Here is a 23078-nt window from a genome sequence, read left to right as displayed (position 1 = left end):
GAGAGTACAGAGAATGGTGCTTACTGATATTTATATATAGCTTGATAGCCTTAACACAAAGTCTGAAAAGTTCTACGCACAGTGAAAAAAGGAGCATTTTTGCTCGTCCAATTTCACTGTGCTGTTTATTAAAAGAAAAAGAAAACCTAACAAAAAGTAAAAACGATAATGCTTTCAAGTATGTTGTAGAAAGATATTTAACTTTATATTTAAATAGTCTTGTAGAAATCTATTATTTAACCTCTTGAAGTTGTTTATATATACTCTGTTTTTAAGGATTGCTTACTGTGTTTTCATATTCTAGAATAAGTTGTTTATACTGATTTGCAGCTGCCAGGGGTTTTGGAGGAGGACGCATCAGGAAGCCAGGCTTCTGAAATGCGTTAGTCTATTCGGTAGCGGTAGTTAATTGTGAGGCTTTTGGCGAGATTCCAGGTACTTTTCATCATAGATACAGGAAGAAATGAAAAAAAGATCTACCTGTCTTTGGTGGACTCTTAGAAAATAGAGAACACCCAAACCTGAAAGGCTGGTTACAGAGGAATTCCTTTTCTCTAACCCCCAGGTGAACTTTAAAAATGATGGTCGGTCTTGAAAATAGTGTTTTAAAAAGTTATAATGCATATGTCACCGCAATAGTTTTCAAATTAGCAAGGAAGCATTAAAAATAGTGCAGATTTTTTTTTCACTAGCCAACAGGTATGAGCAAGAATAAATGCCATAGCTGAAGCTGTAGCAGGAAATGTCCCTCCTCCAGTGCAACTGGGAAACGGTATAAATGCTAAGCAGGGAATAAATGACAATGAATTGCTTCTAGCTTTTTCACTGTAGGGTTTATATCAGTATTGCACAACTTTAGCCTAAAGGTTGGGGTTTCTTCGGTGATTTTTCTTTTCTGACTTGCACTGTTACAAGTTTACAGAATTTTTATACTCCTTCAGAGTGATTCGTTTGCTTAGTAGGATTCCCTCATAAGCCTGTTCCTTCATGTCCTTAAACTGCAGTTTGCTCCTGTTGAAGTTAAAGGAAGAGCTCTGTTAGCCGTAAACCTGTATGAAGGTCTCTAGTATGGCCTTGGGCGTGAGTGGGTAGATGAATCCCCAAAATACTCAGCGCTGTGTGTTTCGGAGAAGGTAGATCAATGCTGTGTGAGGTCAGCGGCAGGTCTTTCGGTGTAGCCAGGTAGGGGTGCTTAAAGATTTTGAGTTTTTACGGCTGAATTACATAATGATACTGAGATAGATCTGGATTTTGGCTAGTCTGTCTGCTTCCTCGTTGGCCCCCTGCTACGCTCCAAAGCTCACACTGATTTCGGTATTGTTGCACTTCTGCAAACCTGCCGTTAGTTTATTGAAGCAGGTACCTGGGAAATGAGAGCCGGTGTGTATTTCTTGTAAATACTGGATTTAAGTAATGCGACTGGTATCAAACAGTAAGTCTCTCGCGGAGCTGCAGTTAGAATGTAGTTCTTTAGGGCAGCATCCAGCTTAACCCACAATCCCTTCTCTCTGCCTGAAAGCCACCCTTTGCATTACATACTCTCCTCCCTCAGCAGCGAGGCAGACAGCAATCTCCTTCGCTGCCCAGCTGTGATTCATCGCCAGAGCAGGTCTTTCCTGTGTCTGACTGAGATAGGTCCATGGAAAAAGCTACCACGTGATCATATAATTAAAGACTTTCTTAATTCATTACGTAGTGAGAGACTGAGCTGAGATTGCAACCAGACAGACACAGCCCTTCATAGTCATGGGTTAGAAAATGCTTATTTGGTTTGTGGATAAGCATATATATAGCCTTACATACGTGGGTCAGTGTTAAGAATTGTGAGAAAGTTATGGCAACCTAAGAGACTTCACCTGTCCCATTCTCCCGTACCTCCTGAGCGTGCATGACCTGTGGTACTGTCCCTTCCCTGGCAAACTCCTACCGAGGTCAGACCCGGCTGCAGGGCGGCGAGAGGCGAGGCTGCCGGCTGGCAGGTTTTAGGCACTTGCCCCACAGGATGCAATGTCAGAGCATTTCACAGAAACATTGAGAATTTTTTGACAGACACAGCGGCCACATGCATTTTCTTATCCTCGCTGGAGAATTTATCCTCTGGAGGAAATAGTCCTTTAGGAGTAAATTCTAAAGTAGACAGCTTGTATAGAAAATGAGAACAAATCATAAATGTTTGGCAGAACTTTAAACAAATACTTACTTCTGATAATAGGCCTAACCTGAAATTATCTATGTTTGCATCTGTGTTGATATATTAAATATAACAGCCCTAATGAAGTTACGATTAGGACCTGCCTCTTTTTCTAAAAGAGGTTAGTGCGCCATGTCAGAGAATGTGGTCTGAAATCTGACATTCTTTACACTGAGAAGCCCGGAGTTCTTTTTTTAGCATATGAATGATAGTGATGGGTATGCTGTTTAAAACACAGGAAGCTGACATGCTGCAGATATGGCAGTTTACACTTTTTTTTTTAATGCCTGAGGCTTGCAAAAAAGATGAACCTACGGAAGGACACTTCTGTGATGAGTTTCGTTGAAGAAAAATCTGAAGAATAAAATTACTATTCTTTGTATTGGTACTTATAACTGTGTTTAAGCTTCACAATTCATTAATTGCAGTGTTTGTAGTTGCTCTTACAGTGACATTGTGTATAACATTTCCTTCAGTAATAGCAGATATCCATTTTTTTGTAGTATTTTTTCTTACATTTTGTAATTCTAAAATAGAATGTTTTGCAATATTATTACTTAGGAATTGAGAAGGCTTCCCTGCATAAACAGTCCATATAAAAGTGTAATGCTTATCGAAGAGGCAAGATTAGTTTAATCTGTTTTAAGAGTGGCATATTTTAGTTTAAAATTAATTTAGGCAATTCGTAATGAACTTGAGATCCAGTGAAAATTTGTTTTAAATGAAATAGGGTTGACGTGAAATTTTGCAATTTTCTTGTGGAGACAAGACCTGAGGCTAAGGAATGGGGTTTTGTTGTTTGTTCGTTTGTTTAATTGCTGTATTTGTATGTTTTATATGGTAAACATGGCAATAAATAAATAAATAAATACATCTGACATTAAAGTGACATAGGGCTCCCAATGGCATGTGTTACAGTCTAGGTTCGTGCAAAGTATTGTTTTTGAAGGCACTTTTAAAAAGGAATGGTACGAGGCATTTTTATTTACATACGTGTGACCTTACAGTATACAATGTCTTCCATAAGTCTTCTTACCTAGTTGTTTACTGTCTGTCACCTGCATCTGAAAGTTGCTAAGCATCGGACTTTAAAAAGCAAAATATCTGTGCAACCTGTCTCCAGTATGAGAAAAAAAATTCTGCTGTTTGTAATGCTTTGAAGCCAGAAGTCGTTTCTGTATTTTCACAAGGCTTGAGCAAAGAGCTGTGTTGCAACCTGCAGTTATGTTGTTAGGTAAGGCAGGGTGGGGTGTAACAGGTGCTTATTAATACCTCTAGGCTACAGGTAAAGGTGATTGTATTTTCTTGAGCGTTCACAGACCTAAACAGGTGGATATTGTTTTAATAATTAGCTTGAGAGTGGACACTATTTATCCTCTGTTTTTAATGGCAGACTTCAAATGTAGATCTATGAAAGAAATGGTAACTGTTAAAGTTAAGTAACATTTCAAGTCTTGTTGTATCTCCCAGCCTCCTACTTTTAAATAAAAAAGGCATGTGCGTAATTTAAAAAATAATTTGTCTCCGCTCTTAAAAACTAAAATAAGCTTCTTCTGGAAGTTTGGCATTGTTTTCTAAAGCTTATTGTATTTATTTTGGGTTTGGTTTTGTTCTTTTTATAAATTGATTTTAGGTATGAATTGGACATGGTTTTAAATATGAAAAATTGAAACAATACAGAACAACACAGTACAACGTTGTGACCATACTGAATATCTGGGAGATGATTATAATGGTGAATTGCAATTGCATAACAGATACAAAATGCAGGAGCTGACTACAAAGCTTTTGAACTTCATTGCTGCTTTGTATATCAGACGCTTTAGAAGAGCATGAACGTGACCAGTTTAAATCAGAGAAAAATGTTAAATAAAATTTAACACAGCATTTTGTGTTTAGACTGGAGACAAAATGTGTACATGAAATAACGTGAACGCAGAGTCTGTCCAGCTGTGGATCAGGAAGGCCTTTTCTAAGATATTTCAGTTACAGTGGACTGAACACTACAGATGGTTTTGCTGGTACTGCTCCTTCATGACTCCTTGCAGCCAGGCTCTGCTGACACTGCAGGAAGCCAGAGCAGAAAAACCCCTGCACTGTGTTTGAAGAGCTCTGGGGTAAAGAGTGAGGTGAAATCGGGAATTTTTGGTAACGTTTCTCCTGGATTTTTATGACTTAAATACTAACAGGGAATGTAATTCTGGACCCACTTTTTCAAACACACAAACATTGGTAAGGAGCAGTTGTTATGTAGGATTTCCCATGGTCCACAGTTCACCAATAAATATTTGACCAGTGGTATCACAAAAACTTTTAACAGATGACCACTGGATCAGCTTTTCCCTTGTTGTTGTTGTCATCATCATCGTTGTATTTATATTTACTTAGCCCTCACTGCTGCAAACATCACCTTGTTTTCCCTGTTTGTCCCACCTTGTAAATGTCCACTTGTGTATCCTTCCTTTTCATTATCCCGCTCTGCTCTCCAGACTTTGCACGGCTGCTGTTCCTGTTGCAGCAGCAATGCTTTCACTCCCAGACACAGGAGCAGGACATCAAAGAGGTGTGAGTCCAAAGGAAGCTTGAGCTGCTTGGAGTACTGGTGCTGGTCCTGGCATTTTCTCAGTGTCAGGGGTTACAGACCCCTGGCAGCATCACCTGTTTTGGAATGACCCTCATAAGCCAGGTGCCATTTGGTATTATCCCTACCATTTGGGACATTAATGCCCTGAATTGAAAAAAGATGGGTTTTTTTCTTTCATGCGGATGATACAAATGTGAGGAGCTGCTTCTGGGTTCTTCCACATCCCCCGCAGTGCACAGAGATGGGAGTGTGCTCACAGCTGCCTAAAGCAGCCGGGGTAATCACCCTGTGCTGAAGGAAATTTGTAGCAGCTTTGCAAAATTGCCTTTGGCATCTGTTTTGGTGTTCCTGTAGAACCGGCAAATTCCAATTTTTTTTTTTTTTTTTCATCAGTTGATGCAGCATTTTTCAAAACAAGCTAGTCAACATTTTTAACGATTTTTATTGCAGTTTCTTTTGGAACTGGGAAGTGCCAGGATACCCATCCATCTTTGCTGTTTCTTTGTTCCTGAATAGGAATTGCTGCTTTTCCCATGTAGTTCCCAAGTAGGTTAAAATGAATTACCTTCTCCAGTTGTGATGCATATATTTTTGTTTAAAGTAGCAGGCTTACAGCGATGAACTGTACATTGAAGTTTAATTATTTTGTGATTATATCCACTCAAGTATATCCAGACACAGTTTGTTGATGAAGTACAGTTCAGTGATCCCATTTCTTGTTCCATGGGATCACCTTTTGACAAGTATTTTCTAAGGAAAAAAGATGCATTTGATAAATTTGGTACAAGAAAGAAATTTGATAAATTATTTCTTATTTTTCTAGAGGCTGTTGTTTCTACAGATGTTATTCATTTATTAAAGTCATGCCATTGAGAGATAGATGTATTCAAATTAGCTATTTGGATTTGCAGATACCAAAAGAAAGCCCTCCGGGGAGCCTTGCATACATACAGTATTTCTTAAACTGTGGCAGTATATTCCTAGAACTGTGTAAGGGAGTTCTTCAAGTTTCTGGAAGCTGTCTTATCTGTAGGAAAACATTCACATCTGCAGTTTTGATGGGGATACAAGCATGGAAGTGAAATTCTTTATCTACTTGTTTCCCAAGCTTATTTTTGTAACTTGCTTATGATCAGTACCTCCATTATAAGGCCTTAGTGATAAGATTCTGGGATCTTAATTTTTCTTTACTTCTGTTTTACTACTGTTTTCTCGGTTTCCCTCAATGTGGTATGAAAGAAAAGGAAAAAAGAAGAAAAAGAAAAAAAAAAAAGAGCTGTATTCTGCTGCTGTCCTGCTGCAGTGGCACCATGTGGTTCCAGTGCTGAGCCTGGGCTTAGGCTCTCTGCAGCTGCCTTGCCTCTGCAGCTCCCTCCATAAAACGTGGCACAGAGATGTGTGTTCTAGTGAGGTCGGTGGCTTTTAGGCCTTTGTTGGCTAAAACATACTCGAACCAAAGTTCCTCTGGTTGTCGGTTACGTCAGGAAACCATGCTTGATAGGTGCATTTCTAAGAGCTGCCTTGGATAAGACGGCTATCGTATCAGTTGGGTTTTGGATCATGGTTTGTTTCATGAATACAGGTAATGCCACTCTTCTCCCAGAATGAAGCTCTGTGTTTTTGAGTATATGTGTTGTTAAAGGCATCCTGACACTGTCAGTCAAGGGTGATTTTCTAGCTTGGCAAGGAGAAACAGAATATTCTAAACACGTATCACTGAGTAATAAAAGGTATCAGTGTTACTTCTTATGTAACCCACTTGCTTTAATCCGCACTGAATTTTGTGTGAATAAAATAAAAAAATAAACTGCTACTGACAAAGAAACAAAATAGTGCATTAAAAAACCCGACACTTTCTAATTGGCTTCAAAATTAGTATGTGTTAAGAGCCATGCTTTCTTTTCTTTCAGAATACACAACTCCACCCTGTGTCTTGTCTCTAATGATAACTGTATTCTCTTACACCTTTTTTATGGGTCACTGTATGATCCTAATTGTTGCTTTTGTATGTTTTTTCAATTTAACAGTTGTCCCTGTCATTCTGAAAGCACTGACGTATGACGAGAAGAGGGGAGCATGCAGCGTGGGCTCCAACGTGAGGGATGCCGCGTGCTACGTGTGCTGGGCCTTTGCTCGTGCTTACGACCCTGCTGAGCTGATACCGTTCATTAACCAGATTTCAAGGTAAGTTGTGGCAATAAGAAACAGCTATTTACAGTTAATTTTTAAATCTATTCAAAGTTAGGAAGGAGACAGAAGTTAATCTAATAGTCTAATTCTGTCTCTTCTACAAGTTAATAATCTAGGACTCTAATGCTCTATCTCTTAGACGTTTAAAATTAGATATTGACCAGAAGTGATACATTCATTTAGGGGAAATACCTTCATGCTTAAGAAGTAGCTGATGTGTCCCATATAACATGAATGAAATTCATCGATCTCTGGATATTGGTCACCAAGGAATGGATATTTTTGTTTCTCTATTGTAATTTTTAAGGAAGTTCATTGATTCGTGCTAACAGATATGCTGAATATCTTAAAGAATTGAATATGGGTGGGATGATGATGACATAAACAATACCATTGTCTTTCCATGTGATTGTTGAAGTCTATAATTTCTTCCTGTTGTATTATGTTTAACTTTTTAGATTGAAATGCATCTAGATATTTGCTTATCAAGTGTGATGAGTTTATTTCCTTCTGTTTATCTGTTGTAAGAAAACCAAAGAGAAATCCAAAGAAATTCACTGTAAGAAGATTCAGAGAAAATAGTGGAGGCTTTGAATGTGTGCGTGTCACCTGTTGTCTGCTTGATCACCGGCTTTGTGGTTAGCTCAGTGGAACAGATTCAGGAAATTTAAGAAGATACGGAACCTTAGCACAGTAGAGGTAGAAATACCAAACCACTTTAAAATTGGGGAGTTGCTTTATGGAGTCATAAAGAGCTGGAAATACTAGAAGAAGAGAAAATTTATGGAAGAAATTACTTCTTACCTTTTCAGGTGAACACTTGTTTCTATTGATCCAGGCGTTCTGGTACTTTGTCAGATGGGTATTGTGCAAAGAATACAGCATGTCTTTATTGGCCGGCTTACAACTAAAGTTGGATAAGTTGGGTGTAAAAGAATAAATTACACTTTTGCTCTTCTCTAAAAAGCCATTTTGGAGCCTCGTGGTGCTTCCATTCAATTTATAATTTTTGTTTTGAAGTGTTCCAATTCAAAGATTATTTTGAATGAATAATAAGGTCTATAAGGTCTCCCCAGAGCCTTTTCTTCTCCAGGCTGAACAACTGCAGCTCTCTCAGTGTGTCTTCATAAGAGAGGTGCTCCAGCCCCCTGATTGTCTTCATGGCCTCCTCTGGTCTTGTTCCATGAGAGAACATGGGAGAAGTTTTTTTTTCTCTTTATACTTTCTGTTTTTATAGAGTACGCCACTCCAGAATGACTGCCGTACTAAACTCTGCTTTGCAGTTGAATGGAAACGCATGCACACACTTCTTTCTCAATCTGTGGTTTCTGTTTAAAAAGTAAAATTTTGGAAAGATTTTCAAATCACAATCTATGACACTGCAATGGTGGACCACAACTTGGTGCAGCCTTTCACTTAATACTGATCATATGTTTGTAGATACAGATTGTTTTTGCCTTTTTCTTTTTTCTTTTATCTCATGCTTTTCCTCCTGTTTGCTTGTGGGATTCTGTCTTCAGCATTTAGTCTTTTTGTTGGCAGCACACTGGCTGACATTGCAAGGTGTCATTAATGGATGATTTGCACTGCAAACACAAAGAGGTAGCTTCTAACAGTTTCTTGGCAGATTCTTAGTACAACCATTGATAGCAGCAACTCTGGTGTCTTTGTCTGAATTTGACAGGTTTTGATCAGTAGTCATTTAGTGTTATCTTTTTAAAGAGAAAAAACAAATTGGACTGTACAGTGATATGTGGTCCTGGTTCAATTTCTAGGGTCTGCCTTGCTTCCAGATTGCTGACAGAACTATTTCAATTTCATCCCAAAAGTCTGGTTTGGAAACACAGGATTACTTACGTAGCTCAGGTTCCCAAAGAATATCTGACTTTTTCTTTCTTCTTTAAAGCCTTTTTTAAGGTTCTCTGGGACAATCTGTAAGCCTTACATATCCGTATTTATTCCTTGATCCTGGTGCACTGTGGTCTTGCTGGGCTTTGCTGTTCTTTGTCCTTGTATCCTCACTTTCCAGTGCTGCTCCTTTAATGCAGGGTCACACAGCAGTGTCTCTTATCTGTGTGGTACTTGCTCCTGGGGTTTTCTAAGACCTTGATAAAATCTTTCTGTCTAAGAACTTACTGTCAATTTTCTTAAGGCCCAACACTGTTTTTCTTCTTTTTTTTTAAGCTGTCATGTCTTTTCTCCAAAGCAAGCAGGCAAAAAATTCTAAGGCATCTTAGCCTTGTGTCTCTAATAAAGCAGTTTCATGTTGTTTTGATGATGTTTCATCTACAATAGCGTAGATGCTAAAGGAGGCGATTCTGGAATCATCAAGCTGTGCTGGAACGTGGTGCCATCCACTGTTTCTGGATGGCTTTCGTAACGAGAGTGCAGTGCTTCAGAGTAGACCTGCTTTAGTTAAGCATGCTAGAAATAATGCTAATTGCCATAGTAAGTTATTAAAGAAATGTTTTATTTTGAAGGGCCGTATTTAATGCCCTCCTAGCTGAGTTCGTGGTAACTTATATATGCTATGAAATTCTTAAGATAAATGTACATAAAGACGTATTTGCACAGTGAAATAATCATGTGATTACATCTTGGGTTGTATTGCTATTTTTAATCTAACCAGCATAGGTAATGGCAGCAATGAAGACACAGTGACACCGATGAGCAGAATGTTAACAAATGTTTCTAGCAGGCTGTTGTCAGCTGTGCAGAATTATTTACTGCTGTCTTTAAACTCACAGGAATACATCTGTATTCTCACTGTGAGCAAATCGGGCAAATCTTCAGGATGAGTAGAGCCATACCAATACTAAAGTCTGGCTCAAAACTGGTGGTTTTTTTTTTTTGTGGTAGATTTGTTCAGCAGCCTTATTGAAAGTAAATCGTCTGCTTCCATACTCTGACTTAGTTGAAAAACTTTAAGGTTTCTTTTAAGGTCTGGCAAGTTTGTTCCTTGTGAAACTTAGAAAAGCCAAAGTGTGAGGCTGTAAACCTTCTATTTATCAGAATTCTGATCTGTTTGTCAGAATTCTTTTTCTGCTCATGATGCTTTGAGCAATATATTTCTTTTACTCCTTTACCCTGCCATGGTGCAAACAATGTTGTTCTCCATACATTAGATGCAATCTCACCATTTTGATTTTTCATGGTTTGTGGTATTTTGTTTTACTGTCACAAAGCTGTTAGTGGGAACTTGCGGAAAGGTACGAAGGAGGTTATGTTTCTGAAGAAGCTGCTGTCTTTTTGTCTGAACAGTCTTCAGACTGTTCTAGAAACAAATAGCTTATGTTCTCTTTAGGAAAATCTCCAGTGAAAATAATTGTTATCTTCTGCCTGTGGTAGTAATACCAGTGAACACTGTGGCTATGCCAGTGACAACAGCTTCACGTCGTTTGGAATAAGTTGGTGGAGACAAGCACGGCCAGGGGGAAGCTGAAAATTGCTTGTGATCGGTTGTAAGGTGTTGTGGCTGGTATATACTTAGTTTTCTAACAGAGCTGCACAATATCTTAGCAAGTATTAATGCTATATTAAGGCTTTACTTAAAAATCTTGGTAGTTATGTTGGCGATACGTTTCCTAAATCAGCTCTTGAAGGTAGAATTGCCGCTCCAAAGAGAAATGGTGAAAAAGAATATTCAAATAAAGTATGACACACAGTTTCACCTATTGTGTCAGCAAGCCGATAATTACATACAGCTTTTTTTTAAATCTAGCCTTAGGTGTGTCACTGTTTTACTTAAAGAAGAGTCATACTTCTAGCCACAAGCAAATTGTTGCTACCCTTAAAAAACGCAGAACTCAGCATCTTGAAACAAAGTACATAATATCCACTGTGAGCTGAATTACACAGCAAAAACATCTGCCTATACAGGAATATAAAGTATTAGATTCTTACAGAAAAATAATGAATTGTTTACCAGAAAGGAAAATACTACCTCCTTAAAAAAAATGCACCGAGTGTTTGCTTTGTCCTGGTGCTAGAATTGGCAGAGGGTTTAATCCTTCATTCATGGTCCTTAGCACTGCTGTTTACCTGGCCGGAGGAGCACAGGTAATGCTGAACTGGGAGCGTAAGGAGCTGGTTGCTACACTCAGACTCGAAAGGCGAGGTGGTCATTGTGGCAGAGTAGGCGCCCTGGGTGTAACTAGAAGTTGTTGAGGTAAACAGTGAGCTGCTTCGTGTCTTCCTACTTCATGTCATGGCCTTTGGCACATGATGTCGTTTTGGCACATCTTGTTGGGAAACTCACTTGGGTACCAAAATACAGTACTATGCTATAAACTGGGTCCTGCCCCACAGCCCGTTCAGACTGGGGTCCAGTAGTCACAAATTAAAGCAGAGGGGTAATTTGGTGGTGAGGTTTATTTTTCCTTTTCTTGCTTGCAAAGTTGTATCATCGTGTAATGGAAAGACGTTGTTTTCTGTGTTTTCAGTAGTCAAGAGACATAAATAATTCACTTTTGACTAGTGAAAAATCCCCTTAAACTGGATAAAATCGATTTTTTTTAAAAGTAAAATTTATGGCAATGTTTTAAAAGAAATATCTGTCTCCATATTCAGTGATAGCTGTTTCTTCTCTGCTTTCTTGTGAGTGTTCTGTTATTAAGTGATAGAATTGTCAGAATACTGAAGTTACAGGCTTAGATTGGTATAGATCATAAATCAGCCCTTTCTGACCTTACTACTCTTCTTTTAAGGAAAAAAAAAAAAACCCAACCAGAAAAAAGTTAGAGAACACTTGTTAGAAATATTCACCTGAGAGTATTTCTAATAGTACCTGTTCGTATTTTTACACACCGGTACTTTTTCCCTATCCATATTTCAAAAAGATACACTTAGTCAGATTTGTTTATTTATTTTTTAAAGTCTCGTTAAACTAGTTTCTGAAAGCTTGCTTGATCTGTTCAAACTATAGGACCATAAAAAGAAAAGTCTTGGCAAAGTAGATGAAACTTGACGTTTATTGCAGGAGATAACCTTACTGCGATTTGAAATGCATGTATTGAAGTCGCCATTCAAGCATATATTTATAAAAGCACCGCCAGACTGAGACCTTTTTCTCTCCCAGTCTCTACGTGCATGCTTTCTTTTTAAGCCTACCTATGGGGAAAGTTAAGCATAATTTAATAACTTGGAAATACAGGTAATTTGATTCCTGCCCCCTTGGGTGTGGAAGTTACTGTCTGTAAAGCGGCAGGTGCACATTAAGAAGCTGAGTTGTTTTGTTTAAAACCTAAACAAAAAAATAAAAAGGAAAACACACTGCTATTCTATTATACAATTACAGTGATTAAATTGTTGCTGGCTATCTTAACTATTTGGAGCTGTTGCGTAGTCAGAATGTAGTTTCATTTATCTGTCATTCAGTGGTGTAGGTAATCAATAAATGAATCATTTTTTAGAAAGATCTAATTGCTATCTCCCGTTCAGCAGAATACTAATACAAATAGCGCGTACAGTGTGGGAGAGCCGGCGCTTTGCCTTCCCTGCGGTGCTGTGTTGTTTTTGAAGGGGGGGGGGGAAGGAAGGTGTGGCTATGGGTGAGTGATGTAGCTTGCTCCAGGGCAAGATTGTCCTGCAGAATTGGGGAAATCTGAAGCATTGCTCTGAGCTACATCTTGTGCCATGATGAAATATTGAGAATAGCTTTCTTCTTGTATGTACGTGAACGTTGCCTTCAGAGGAGGGTTGTGTGCGGACTGTGTCTCGCACTTGTGTAAAGTTAGCTCCTGCAGGGGCACCACATGCCTTATATTTTTTAATTTTTTTTTTTTTTAGTAGCAGCACTTGTAACTCCTGTTCTAAGCATTTTTCTGATCACTCTTTTCTACTTGTTTAGTTCTTATACTTCCATCATTTTACCCCAGAACGCTGGGATTAGAGTACCACACTGAGCCCTGTAGGCTGTTGGGTGGCTGGCAGAAAGTGTTAAGAGCTTGGTGTCAGCTGGGCTGGAGGGAGTGTGGAAGTACGCAGTGTAGAAGTGGGAATAGTCACTGCATTTCTTCTTTTCTTCAGACCACCTGCTTCCCTAGATTAATACGAGGAATTAAATCTGAGGCTGTAGTCCTGAAGGGCTTTTTTCCCTAGCAGTGCTGGCTGAGGAGGCACCTTTGCTTGCTGCTGCAGCTGAGCGTTGCACAGCTGCATGTTATAAAGTGAATGGGAGTGGCTTTTTTTTTTTTTTTTTTTTAACCTAGCAATAGAAAAACTAATCGCACCTAGATCTGTTTTCATCATCCAGGTCACTGCATAGCTGTTCCAGTTGGGTACTGGCATGACTGAAGAGGTGTGGAAAGGGCTGTGTGCAGCAGCTGTCTCAACAGACGCGGGTCTGACTCTGGTCTCGCCTCCGTTTTTTAACTTGCCTGTATTGTTCAAAACTGTTTTGCTTTTGATGATTGTTATGCCTTCCCTTCCCTAATGTATAGTCAGGAGGAGAGTTTTCTGTCCTGTTACAAGTTAGGCTTTTCCCTTTTTTGGGCTCAGGAAGGAAATTTTGGTTTTGTGCCAAATTGGCAAGAGGTTTGAGAGTTTCTTTCTTTCTTGCCGCAGCTTCAGGGTGGTATGCTTGAGTTAATGGTAGCAAATTCTCCGAGGTTAGCAGTACGATGAGCTTCTTGCTGCTTGTGACTAGTATAGACTAGAAGTGCCTGCTACAGGTGATAAAGGAAATTCAGATTTATTGTCTGGTACACCTGGGTAACTTGGTATTTCTGTGTTCTGATGTCTCTCACCTGTCTGGCCTCTGCTCTCTGCTGCTTTCTGCCTTGTCGGGGGAAGGTAATGAGATCCGTGCTGGGCTGGGGGAGTGAGGAGCCGCTAACATGCTCTGAGTCCTTTTAACTTTCCCTAGCGCCAGTTAAGTGAGTACTTGGGGGAGAGGGGAAGGGACAGGGAAGAAAGAGAGAGTTATTAGTTGACTGATAGAATTGCAACTTGCTTTTTAAAGTCCATTTGTGTTTATTGTACACTTAACTGCTTGTCGTGCAAACAGGCTAAATATACCTCAAGGAACTACAGAAGGTGTTTCATAGAGACTGCAAGATGCAAAGCTGTTCTTTGCTCTACCTGTTGCTAGTCAGGTGTGGTACGTTTTAGGCAAGTCAAGACATGATTCTTCAACCAGCTTAAAAAAAATATCCCACTTTGTTTGACATAAACAGTTTCTTTATGTTAGGAAATCCTGGTGGAGTATCACATAAACTCCCACGACAAAGCAGACAGGTGAAGACACCTTAGACATGTTTCATCTTACGCATGTTGCTTTCCTTGCTAATCCCTGTGTTACGGCAGACTGTGCTGCGTTTTCAAATGGGAATTAACTTGAAAAAATTATTCGTGTAGTTTGATAAGTTTAAAATGCTTTATTAAAAGGATTAACATAAACCAGCAGCTGTGGCATGACTTATGAATATAATGGGACTATGGGGGCAATGACAAAATTCCTGGGTTTTTTGTTTTGTTTTTCTAAACATGGTACTCGGTTGCAGCGCTGAATAACTCAGGTGGCATCACATAGAGAGTATGTTGTTCTGCTGGTTTAACTTACACAGGTTTGTCTTCAGGTAACAGAAGAATAAGAAAAAATGGAAACGTAAAATTTGATGATAAGGTGAACTCTTGTTGTGTATAATAACCTGAAACTGGTTTCCATTATATTTAGTCAGCCACATTTTAAGTCTAAATATGAAATTCAGATAGCAGTATTTATATGCCAGTGATGGTTTTCTAACATCTCCAGTTTGAAAAGACTTCATAATCTTCCAAATCAATATGTTAATATTTAATACGTAGGTCCTTACACTCATCCCTCAGTGTCCCTTTTAGGTCACTCTTGGACACAGGACAGGATTTTGGTCTGCCCCAGCACGGCTCTTCTGAAGTACGCTGTGACTGCAGGGTACCTCGGGCGCAGTGCGGGCGGTGCTCTGCGTTCTGAGCTTCTGGGCTCACTGAGGGGGTTTTGTCTGTTGGGTTTTTCTTTTTGTTTTCTCAGAAGAGATCAATATGGAAATATTGCATAACTGGCAAAATAATGTTTTATCTTATAGTCCATGTAATTGGAAAAGTTGGGAAGAAATTTGCTTCTTTTTGCTTTCCAGGATGGTTTTCACCCAGTTACCTCATTTTGAATGTTTTCTTCTATAACTGAAAAATTTATGGGAGCTATTCGTATCATTAAAACAATATACTTCTTAAGTATCCTCTTAAAATTAAGTTTCTCTCTGTGCCAGAGAAGAAAATAAGCAAGCTTGGTGTGACAGTGATGTATTTGGTCCAGTACTTTTTCAACAGTTTGCCACTTCTGCTTCCTAAGGGAATGCTTCCTAAAAATTTGCTCTTCCAGTCACTGTCGTTTGGGTGACTTCCTTTTGTCATGTAATGACCTGATGTCTTTGTGGCAGAGAGAGGAATTGCTGACGCAGGTACAATTAAGAAAGCATTAACTGTCTTTAGAACGATTTATTGGGGTTTATTTTAATTTCTTCTTGCTTTCTGTCTCTTGTTTTCCTCAATGGAGATAAACTGAAATTACAGAGGCAACATTGATTGTGCATTTCAGCGAATTTTAATAACACATTATTTCTCACTGTAGGAAACTGATAGCCACTACTCAGGGAAGCTCGATATTATCAGTGTAATTAATATCTTTATGCTAAAGCAAAGCTATCTGGGATTTACTTTTCAGCCAGTATTTATTTCCTGGTTTGCCTGGAGTCAATAAATAACGTAATGAAGAGTTGCAGAGTTTGAAAGGAATAATTTTCTGCTTAAATGATTCTCCTGAAGTGATGTTTATTTGTCACTGAAGTTAATTGAATGCTGGAGGTGGATTTCTAAAGCTGTAGACTTCCTGCGCTGGGATATATTTTCTCTCTTCTGCTGCACAGCACATTTCTGACAGGCAGTTCTTTTGAGGTAGAAGAATTAAGCTGCGCAGGGTTACCAGACCTCATCACAAAGGAGCAGTTTCATATAATCATGTCTCTGTATCTACATGTCACCTTTTAAAAAAACCTGCTTTGCAATTTATCGTGCAGGCCTCTGTTTAGCAGGATTTACATATTGTTTTCTGATTTTTGTTACTTCCAGGATGTGATTGTTCTTGTAGAGATCGCTGCAAGTTTCTGTGGCTTAACTTTTAGTTTTGCTTAAGCCTTACCTCAGGCTTGCTGTGCATTTGGCTATTGAGAAACCGTATTTCCAAGTTTGAATTTAAAACTGTGTTGTACGAGTCTCACATTAGAGATGGTAGTTATATCCGAGTTTTAAACTCCTTCTACATTAAACATAAAAAACCTTTCTATGCAGTTCAATGTATTTGCATACTCCTTATGCTTTGATACAGTAGGATGGTGATTGTCTCTTTATGCTATGGAAAGGCCACAGCAAACTAGAGAAACAAGGAAGTACACGGTTATTTTAACGCAAATTTTAATTTAGGCTTGTATTTATATATAATAAGCTCTGTAGAGGAAATGTTGCATGTTTTGCTTGGAAGTCGAAATGTTGAAATGGTGTGACACATTTCTTCTCATATTTTGGTACTAATACTCAATATTTTATTTCCTCAGTGCATTGGTTATTACTGCAGTATTTGACCGTGATGTTAATTGCAGAAGAGCTGCTTCTGTAAGTTATCACATTCTAGCTTATATGTTTCTGTTATTCTATGATTGTTTTAATTTAATTTAATAATTTGTAGACTTAGCTCTGTAGAACTGTGCTATGTAAACAGTATATTGTTTTTTGAGCAAAAAGGTGGTTTTTTAGATCTTTAGAAGTATGATGTGACTTTAGATTTTAAATTCTATAATCCATACATCCACATTTCGATTTATGGCTACAGTTCACAATCTGCTGTATTGTTGTCATGATGGTTAAGATAAAGTATCTTAAGAAAGAGCTATTTAGCATTTTATAGTATCAAAGATGAAAGGGTCGTACGAAATATACAAACACTGTATCTTTTTCAAGCCACCAAGCTGGTGAGTTTTGTGAAGTTACACTTTTCTACTTGTTCATCGACTGTTATATTGTAATTGTGGTAAGTTGGAAATTTCCAAAATAATTTTTCCTTTAAACGTTTTCTCAGTTATTGTATAAAACTTCTTCTGTAAGACTGGGAATTTTTAGAAGGTGGTGGTAAATCTGTTAGGCAGATACTGCTATCTGGTTAACAGGACTGACTCCTGAGTATAGTCTGTTGAGCCCTTTGGTAGAAAATATTTATGCTATTGAGAACTGAAAGGAATGAGTGATTGTTCTTAGAAGGAGGGAGTTTATGAAGGAGAGGCTATAGAACTTGAGAAGAAGAAAGAATGGACATCTTTGAGAATTTAAGTTAGTGTGTTGTATACATTGAACTTGCTTTCTTAAAAAAAAAAAGTTTTCTGTTTCAACAGATAAATTCTCTTATGGAAATATAAAAAGCCCACCTTATTATTATATTAATTCAAAACAGGACCAAACAATGTCTGTCAAAGAACCAGGTGTCTCTATTACTGAGAATGCATTTAACAAGCAAAAAAAAAGAAGAAAAAAAGAAAAAAAGGCAGTCTTTGCAACATGCAAATTAATTAACAGGTCTGTCTTATTTTTTGACTGAAATTTTGAAAGCTAATGGATTTATAACATAAGGAGGATTTCTCAGGGATACCTGGATAGCATCCTTACTTTTTTCTAGCCACACCTCTGCTTGAGAGTTTAAGCTGTTGAATGAAGCTGCAGCGTAATTGCTGGGGAAGTGAGTCAGTCGCTTGTGTAATCGTATCACAAATTGCTTTGTCTAAATAGGTTAAAACCAAAGCATGGAAGCTACAATGCTGTGGATCACCAAGTACTGATACAACATGTTCTTTGCATACTGTACAACTAATGAATATGGGCAATGCTACTTTTCCCCAGACTTCAACTCCTAAATTTTAGAAACTGCAGAATTTGTTATTCTTGGTTGATTTAAGTCACCTTATTCAAATAAAATCTGTAGAGGAGAACAAAGGTAGCTTTGCTTTCCTGCAAACTGCACAAGCCATTAAGGAGTATAGATGGTGAAAAGTAAGATATTTATTTGCTCTATAGGAATTGTCCTAAGATTCACTGGCAATATATATAAAGAAGAGAATTCTTTTTAACATGATTGCCGCTACAAATGCACTCCTTACCTTTAGTAGCTTGATCTAATTGTCTTGTGTAATCTTCATTATGTTTCTATGCTTAAACATAAATGATCGTTTGACCATGAAATATGGTGCTAAACCAGATACATTTATTAATGCTCCAAGCTTAGTGCAGATTGTGCTTCTGTATTTCAAATGAGTGCAAACTACAGTATGTTTTCTTCTTGCTTTTCTACTTTAAACCAAGCGATCAAAAACAGTCTGCAATTCAGTTATCTTCAGTCAAATTAATTCTTCCATTAATACATTCTGATTTAGAGCTGGTCAAACATTGGAATTGCTGTTTTGATGGATAGTTAAGGAAGTACTGAACCCTTTTTTTCTCATTTTAGAAAGTCAGGCAAAGAAATATTTCATGTTCACCAGGCATTACTACATTTTTGAAGAAAAATATCTGGGAGTCCTAAGTATTCCCAATGATTGCTACAGTTAGATACTTATTTAAATAACTAACATGTTTTACTAGATTTTCCATCTATTACAATATGCAATATATTCTGATGCAGAACACCAATGAAACAAAATAGCATATAGAGATATTTTGAACCCTGAGGTTAGAGTGAATAAAACAAGACTGTTCTTTTGAAGCTCCAAAAGCATATTGAGCTGACTTCTGCAGCTCTTTCATGAATAATCATTCTAAGGAATAATCACGTGAATAAGTGATCTCGGATTGGGCTCCTTTGAGCTCTGACATCTTAGAGAAGATTTTTTATTCCTCTTGGTTGGCTGATAGTTTCTAAAATCATGATTTAGAGAATGTTTTAATATTTTTTCGGGTTCTTGGGGAAAGCAAAGTGTTCAGGTTACAAGGCTACTTGGTCATCCTGGTTCTGATATCAAGGAATTGTGAAGTTAAGGCCTTTGCATCCAGTTTTTCCATCTCCAGAAGAGGATTGTATGAAAAATTAGTATTACAAAACAATTGAAGTATTTGGCATCTTTAGGAACTGGCAGTTGTTTGAAAGTGTGATTGAAATAGTAAAATATTCAGTTAGTGAAAATCTCTTTATTATGAAGAAAAATCTTTTGTGAAACATTAAAAAAATGCTAAAGGAAAAAGGATTTCTATGAACAGTAGGAAATTGCCTTTTCACTTGGATGAACAATATGCTTGATTATTTTCATATTTCTGTTCTACTTTCTCTGATAAAGCTTTAACAGAATAATATTATGGGGATGGTTTTCCTTGTAACTTTTTCTGTTCAACGAACTCGTTCCAACCTAGGAAAAACACATTTTTGTTGCTAAAATTGGGATTAGATGCTGTTCTAGAATTTAAATAGTCAGTGTGTTTAAATTGTCACAATTAAGTGTCTCCTGTGTTTAAATTGTCACAGCTGGAATGTGCATTGTCAACAAAGCCTTCTTAAATCTGTGGTAAAGTTTTCCAAATATAGCTCTAAACACTCTAGGGTTCTGTTTTTATGTTCCTTTGAGGGCTTTTTCTGTTTTTGTTTGAATATCTTGGTTTTCATTGTAAATTTCCCATTAACTAGCTGAAGACTTATTTGCAGAAGCACCTTTTAGTGTTTGGTTGTTGGGTTGGTTTTTTTTGTTTTTTTTTTTAATGCTCAGCAGTGCAGAAGCTGAGAGAGGTTCATGGTGATACATACAGACCTCCCTCAACCTAAGCAACCAGCTGTGAAACAAGCTGCCATACAGTTTTAGTCTGCAACTGGAAAATTTTCTAGCTACTGAGCTATGTATACAGGAATTTACTATTTTTCTTCATACTTTTATGAATTGTAAATTCATAACACAAGTGTGAGAATCTATACCAAACTGATTATTTTTCTCCAAGCTTATTAAATTGAAATCATTGACAAATATATTTATAGTAAGGCAATACTAATATCTATCTTTGTAAGCAGCGGTTAAAGTTACATGTTTTTTATAGATAAAGTAATCGGGTATAAATTAACATGTAAATTAGACATTTAGAACACATCAGATTAATGCTGAGTATTTTTGCCATGCTGCTGGACTGTTTTGTAGATCTTTATGATTGTCTTTCTAAGTTAAAAAATGAAATGGTGATACAGTGGTGGAATTTTAAAATTCCTACATTTGGTAAACAAAACATGTGAAATCTTTAGGTACAACAGCTTTTGTGCTGCCACATTCTATATAGGCCCCTATACATCTTTTTCAAGTGATTTTGCCACAGTGTATTTCAGTCCTAGGCCTATGGATGTGTTCTAAGTGGAATAAAATCCTCACTGGATTGAGACCAGATTTACATTGTTTGGGTATCAAGTTTCTGATTTATAAAGAAAAAAATAAAAAGGAAGAAAAAGGCTTTACAGATTTTGTACCATTAAGACACTTGTCTGAGCAGTGCAGTTTTAAAAGAAACTGTAAAGCTGTGATTTAAATGTTAAATCCCTTGGACATGATAGCTGAGAGCATCATCCTTGCTGAAATGTCCCTATGCTGAGCAAAAGGGTCTCCATAGCTGGAAGGGGGATCTAAAGGTGATGTGCAAGCGAGAAGGGAAATGATGCAGGGTGACATGGGGCAACGTCCCAGCAGATCCCGGCTGGGAGCGGCTGTTGGTGGGGAAGCAGAGTGGAAAAAAAGCCGTGTCAGAAGCTGGGCTCCAGCGTACAATAAAGAGCAAGTGCAGGGCATTGCTACAGCACGTTCCTGTTCTGGAAGCCTGCGTTATGTGTTGCCCAAGGGTGTACCTGCGCCGCTGCCGCCGCGGAAGCTAGCCCATGCAGCTGTACCCGGGGCAATCCTAACCGGGTTAGCCCAGGGGCACTGCAGCAGCAGGCTGCAGTGCAGGCAGGCTGAGGTGGGCTGAGGTGGGCTCCACAGCCCGCCAGGGTGCTGGGTGAGTGCTTTGGAGTCAGCCGGTGCTACGTGTCCCACAATGGAGAGGCTGCGAGCAGGAGCTGAACTAGCCCGGGCACGTCTACGGGAACTGGAGTCATTATCCAGATCAGACATAACCTCAGCAACGCACCAAGGGGCTCCTGCTCCACCTGCGTGCCGGGAGTGCTTGTCCGTACGGAGGGGCCGGTACCCTGCTGAGCTGGGTTCACCCTCTGTTGTTACAGGTGGATTACCACATGCACACTGTATTTATGTAGGAAGTACAGAAGCTCTGTGTGTCAAAATTCTTGTGGCGTTTTCAGTAAAGATTGGAACTTCCCCCTGTATGTTACATTATCAAATGTCAGGTGACAAGTGCTGTCCGTTGCTGGAGGTCTCTGTAGATAGAGCAATAGTGATGTTCTCTCCTCTCTGAAAATACTTAATGTTTTCCAAAGTTCTTATCAGTACTTATGATTGTATACCCTTTCAAGGAACAAAAAATAACTGGCTTTTTTTTCGGAGAAAATTTGAGTGGGAAGCAGGGAGTTAAGTAGGTTTTATTCTGTATGCCATACAAGTAGAGAGATTAACTTTATGGTTATATTTGTTGCATTTTGCAAGATTTTGAGTTTGTTTAATGCAAAACACAAGAAACATACATGAATTTTGTTTTCAGGTTTTGTCATTGGAGTGTTTCAGTGTGCTTTCAGATGTGTATCTTTTAAATAAGTATTGCAGTCCCAATATTGCAGTCCCAATATTTTTTTGTCTGAAGTTTCCTTAAGAATCAGCCTTTGCCTACTATTGGCAATTTGTGTTGACATGGTCAGACAAAAGCGAGCTGTCTCAATTTCTGTTGTCTACAGGTATTGACTTTCAATTCCAGTGCGAAGCCTTGTGTCACTACTCAAAAGCACTCTTGTGGGTGTGACTAGTTTAATGAACTTGCATTCTTAAACTGCTGTCATGCAACATACAGCTTTAAGAACACCAGAACCATAGAGACGCTGAAACAAAAAAGCCCTGTGGGCCTGTTCTACTGACAAAGCTTACTTTATTTAAAAGAGAAAAGCCATGGGTCATTTATATTGTTGTGTGTTTTGAATTCATGATCTGGTGTTTATCAAAAAGCAAACCTGACTCGTTTTGGTATGTTTGTTCTCTGTTCCTTAGGCTGCCTTCCAGGAGAATGTTGGGAGACAGGTACGGTAACTTTCCTGAATCTTCATTCATTAGTGCCTTGGAGGCTACTGTAAACGTGTAGTACCTAAAATCAAAATTAGATGCTGTGGCTTCAGAGAAATTGAGTAAAAGGTTGTCACAAAATAATTATTTTCATTATCAGCAAACAAGTTATTGTAAAAAAATTTTTCTGAAATGTGAGTTTTATTATAGTGCTCTAGTTTTGGAAGAAAATGAACTTTCTGGTGATTTTTAGTCATTCTGAAAAACAAAATCAGTATGTATGACTGCCATTATACACCTTGCAAACAGCAATGCTCTTAAAGCAGGAAAAGTCAATTTTTCTGTTATTTTTTTGTTTCATTGACTTTCTAGTTTTTAATAGAACAGCTGAAGTGCACAATCTTTGCTGTGGTTGGTGATACAACAGTGAATTAGGTTCAGAGTCTTCAACTCAGTGTTTGGTTTTGCCTGTTGTACCATGATGTACCATCCAGACATTTTGAGATACCTGTTACTTTGGGAGATACCCGAGTGCTTGGAAAAAGAGTAATGTGGTAGGTTTCTGTGTAACTTGGCAACATTTAAGTAGTTAAAATGCTCAGACAACTTTGATTAGCAACCTTGGAGGAGAAGTAAATAGGGTAAGGACTTGTATTTCAAAGTTTCCTGGTTTCTCATCTGGAATATACAACTTGGGGGGTGGGGTGCGGTGGTGGGAAGGGTGGGTGGGTGGTCCAGCTAGTGAATTCTTCTGACAGTGGGGCATGTGAGCATGATTAAAGCAAATTTTGTTATCAATCAGCCATTCTTTGAGGGACCTTTGTTAAAACGTTGTCTGTCTTTCACTGATTTCATTCCTGAAGGTCTCTGTGTTATGAGCTGGGTATTACTCCTTTAGCACTGAGGGTATTAA

The 23078-nt window shown here is 38.3% G+C and overlaps 1 protein-coding gene across 1 annotated transcript in view; it reads left to right on the top strand.

Moving 5' to 3' along the window:
- TBCD (tubulin folding cofactor D) overlaps nucleotides 1–23078 on the top strand; it is a 129650-nt gene that overhangs the window by 46943 nt on the left and 59629 nt on the right. Inside the window, exons 15-17 of the mRNA XM_056328217.1 lie at nucleotides 6803–6959; nucleotides 16553–16610; nucleotides 22154–22183. Of these exons, the coding sequence (XP_056184192.1) occupies nucleotides 6803–6959; nucleotides 16553–16610; nucleotides 22154–22183 (245 nt within the window). The remainder of the gene's footprint in view (nucleotides 1–6802; nucleotides 6960–16552; nucleotides 16611–22153; nucleotides 22184–23078) is intronic.

The sequence above is a fragment of the Falco biarmicus genome, chromosome 1 (genome assembly GCF_023638135.1).
Source record: "Falco biarmicus isolate bFalBia1 chromosome 1, bFalBia1.pri, whole genome shotgun sequence".
In the NCBI taxonomy this organism is placed as follows: domain Eukaryota; kingdom Metazoa; phylum Chordata; class Aves; order Falconiformes; family Falconidae; genus Falco; species Falco biarmicus.
The sequence above is the reverse complement of the archived record's forward strand: the minus strand, read 5'-3'. Positions and strand labels throughout refer to the sequence as shown.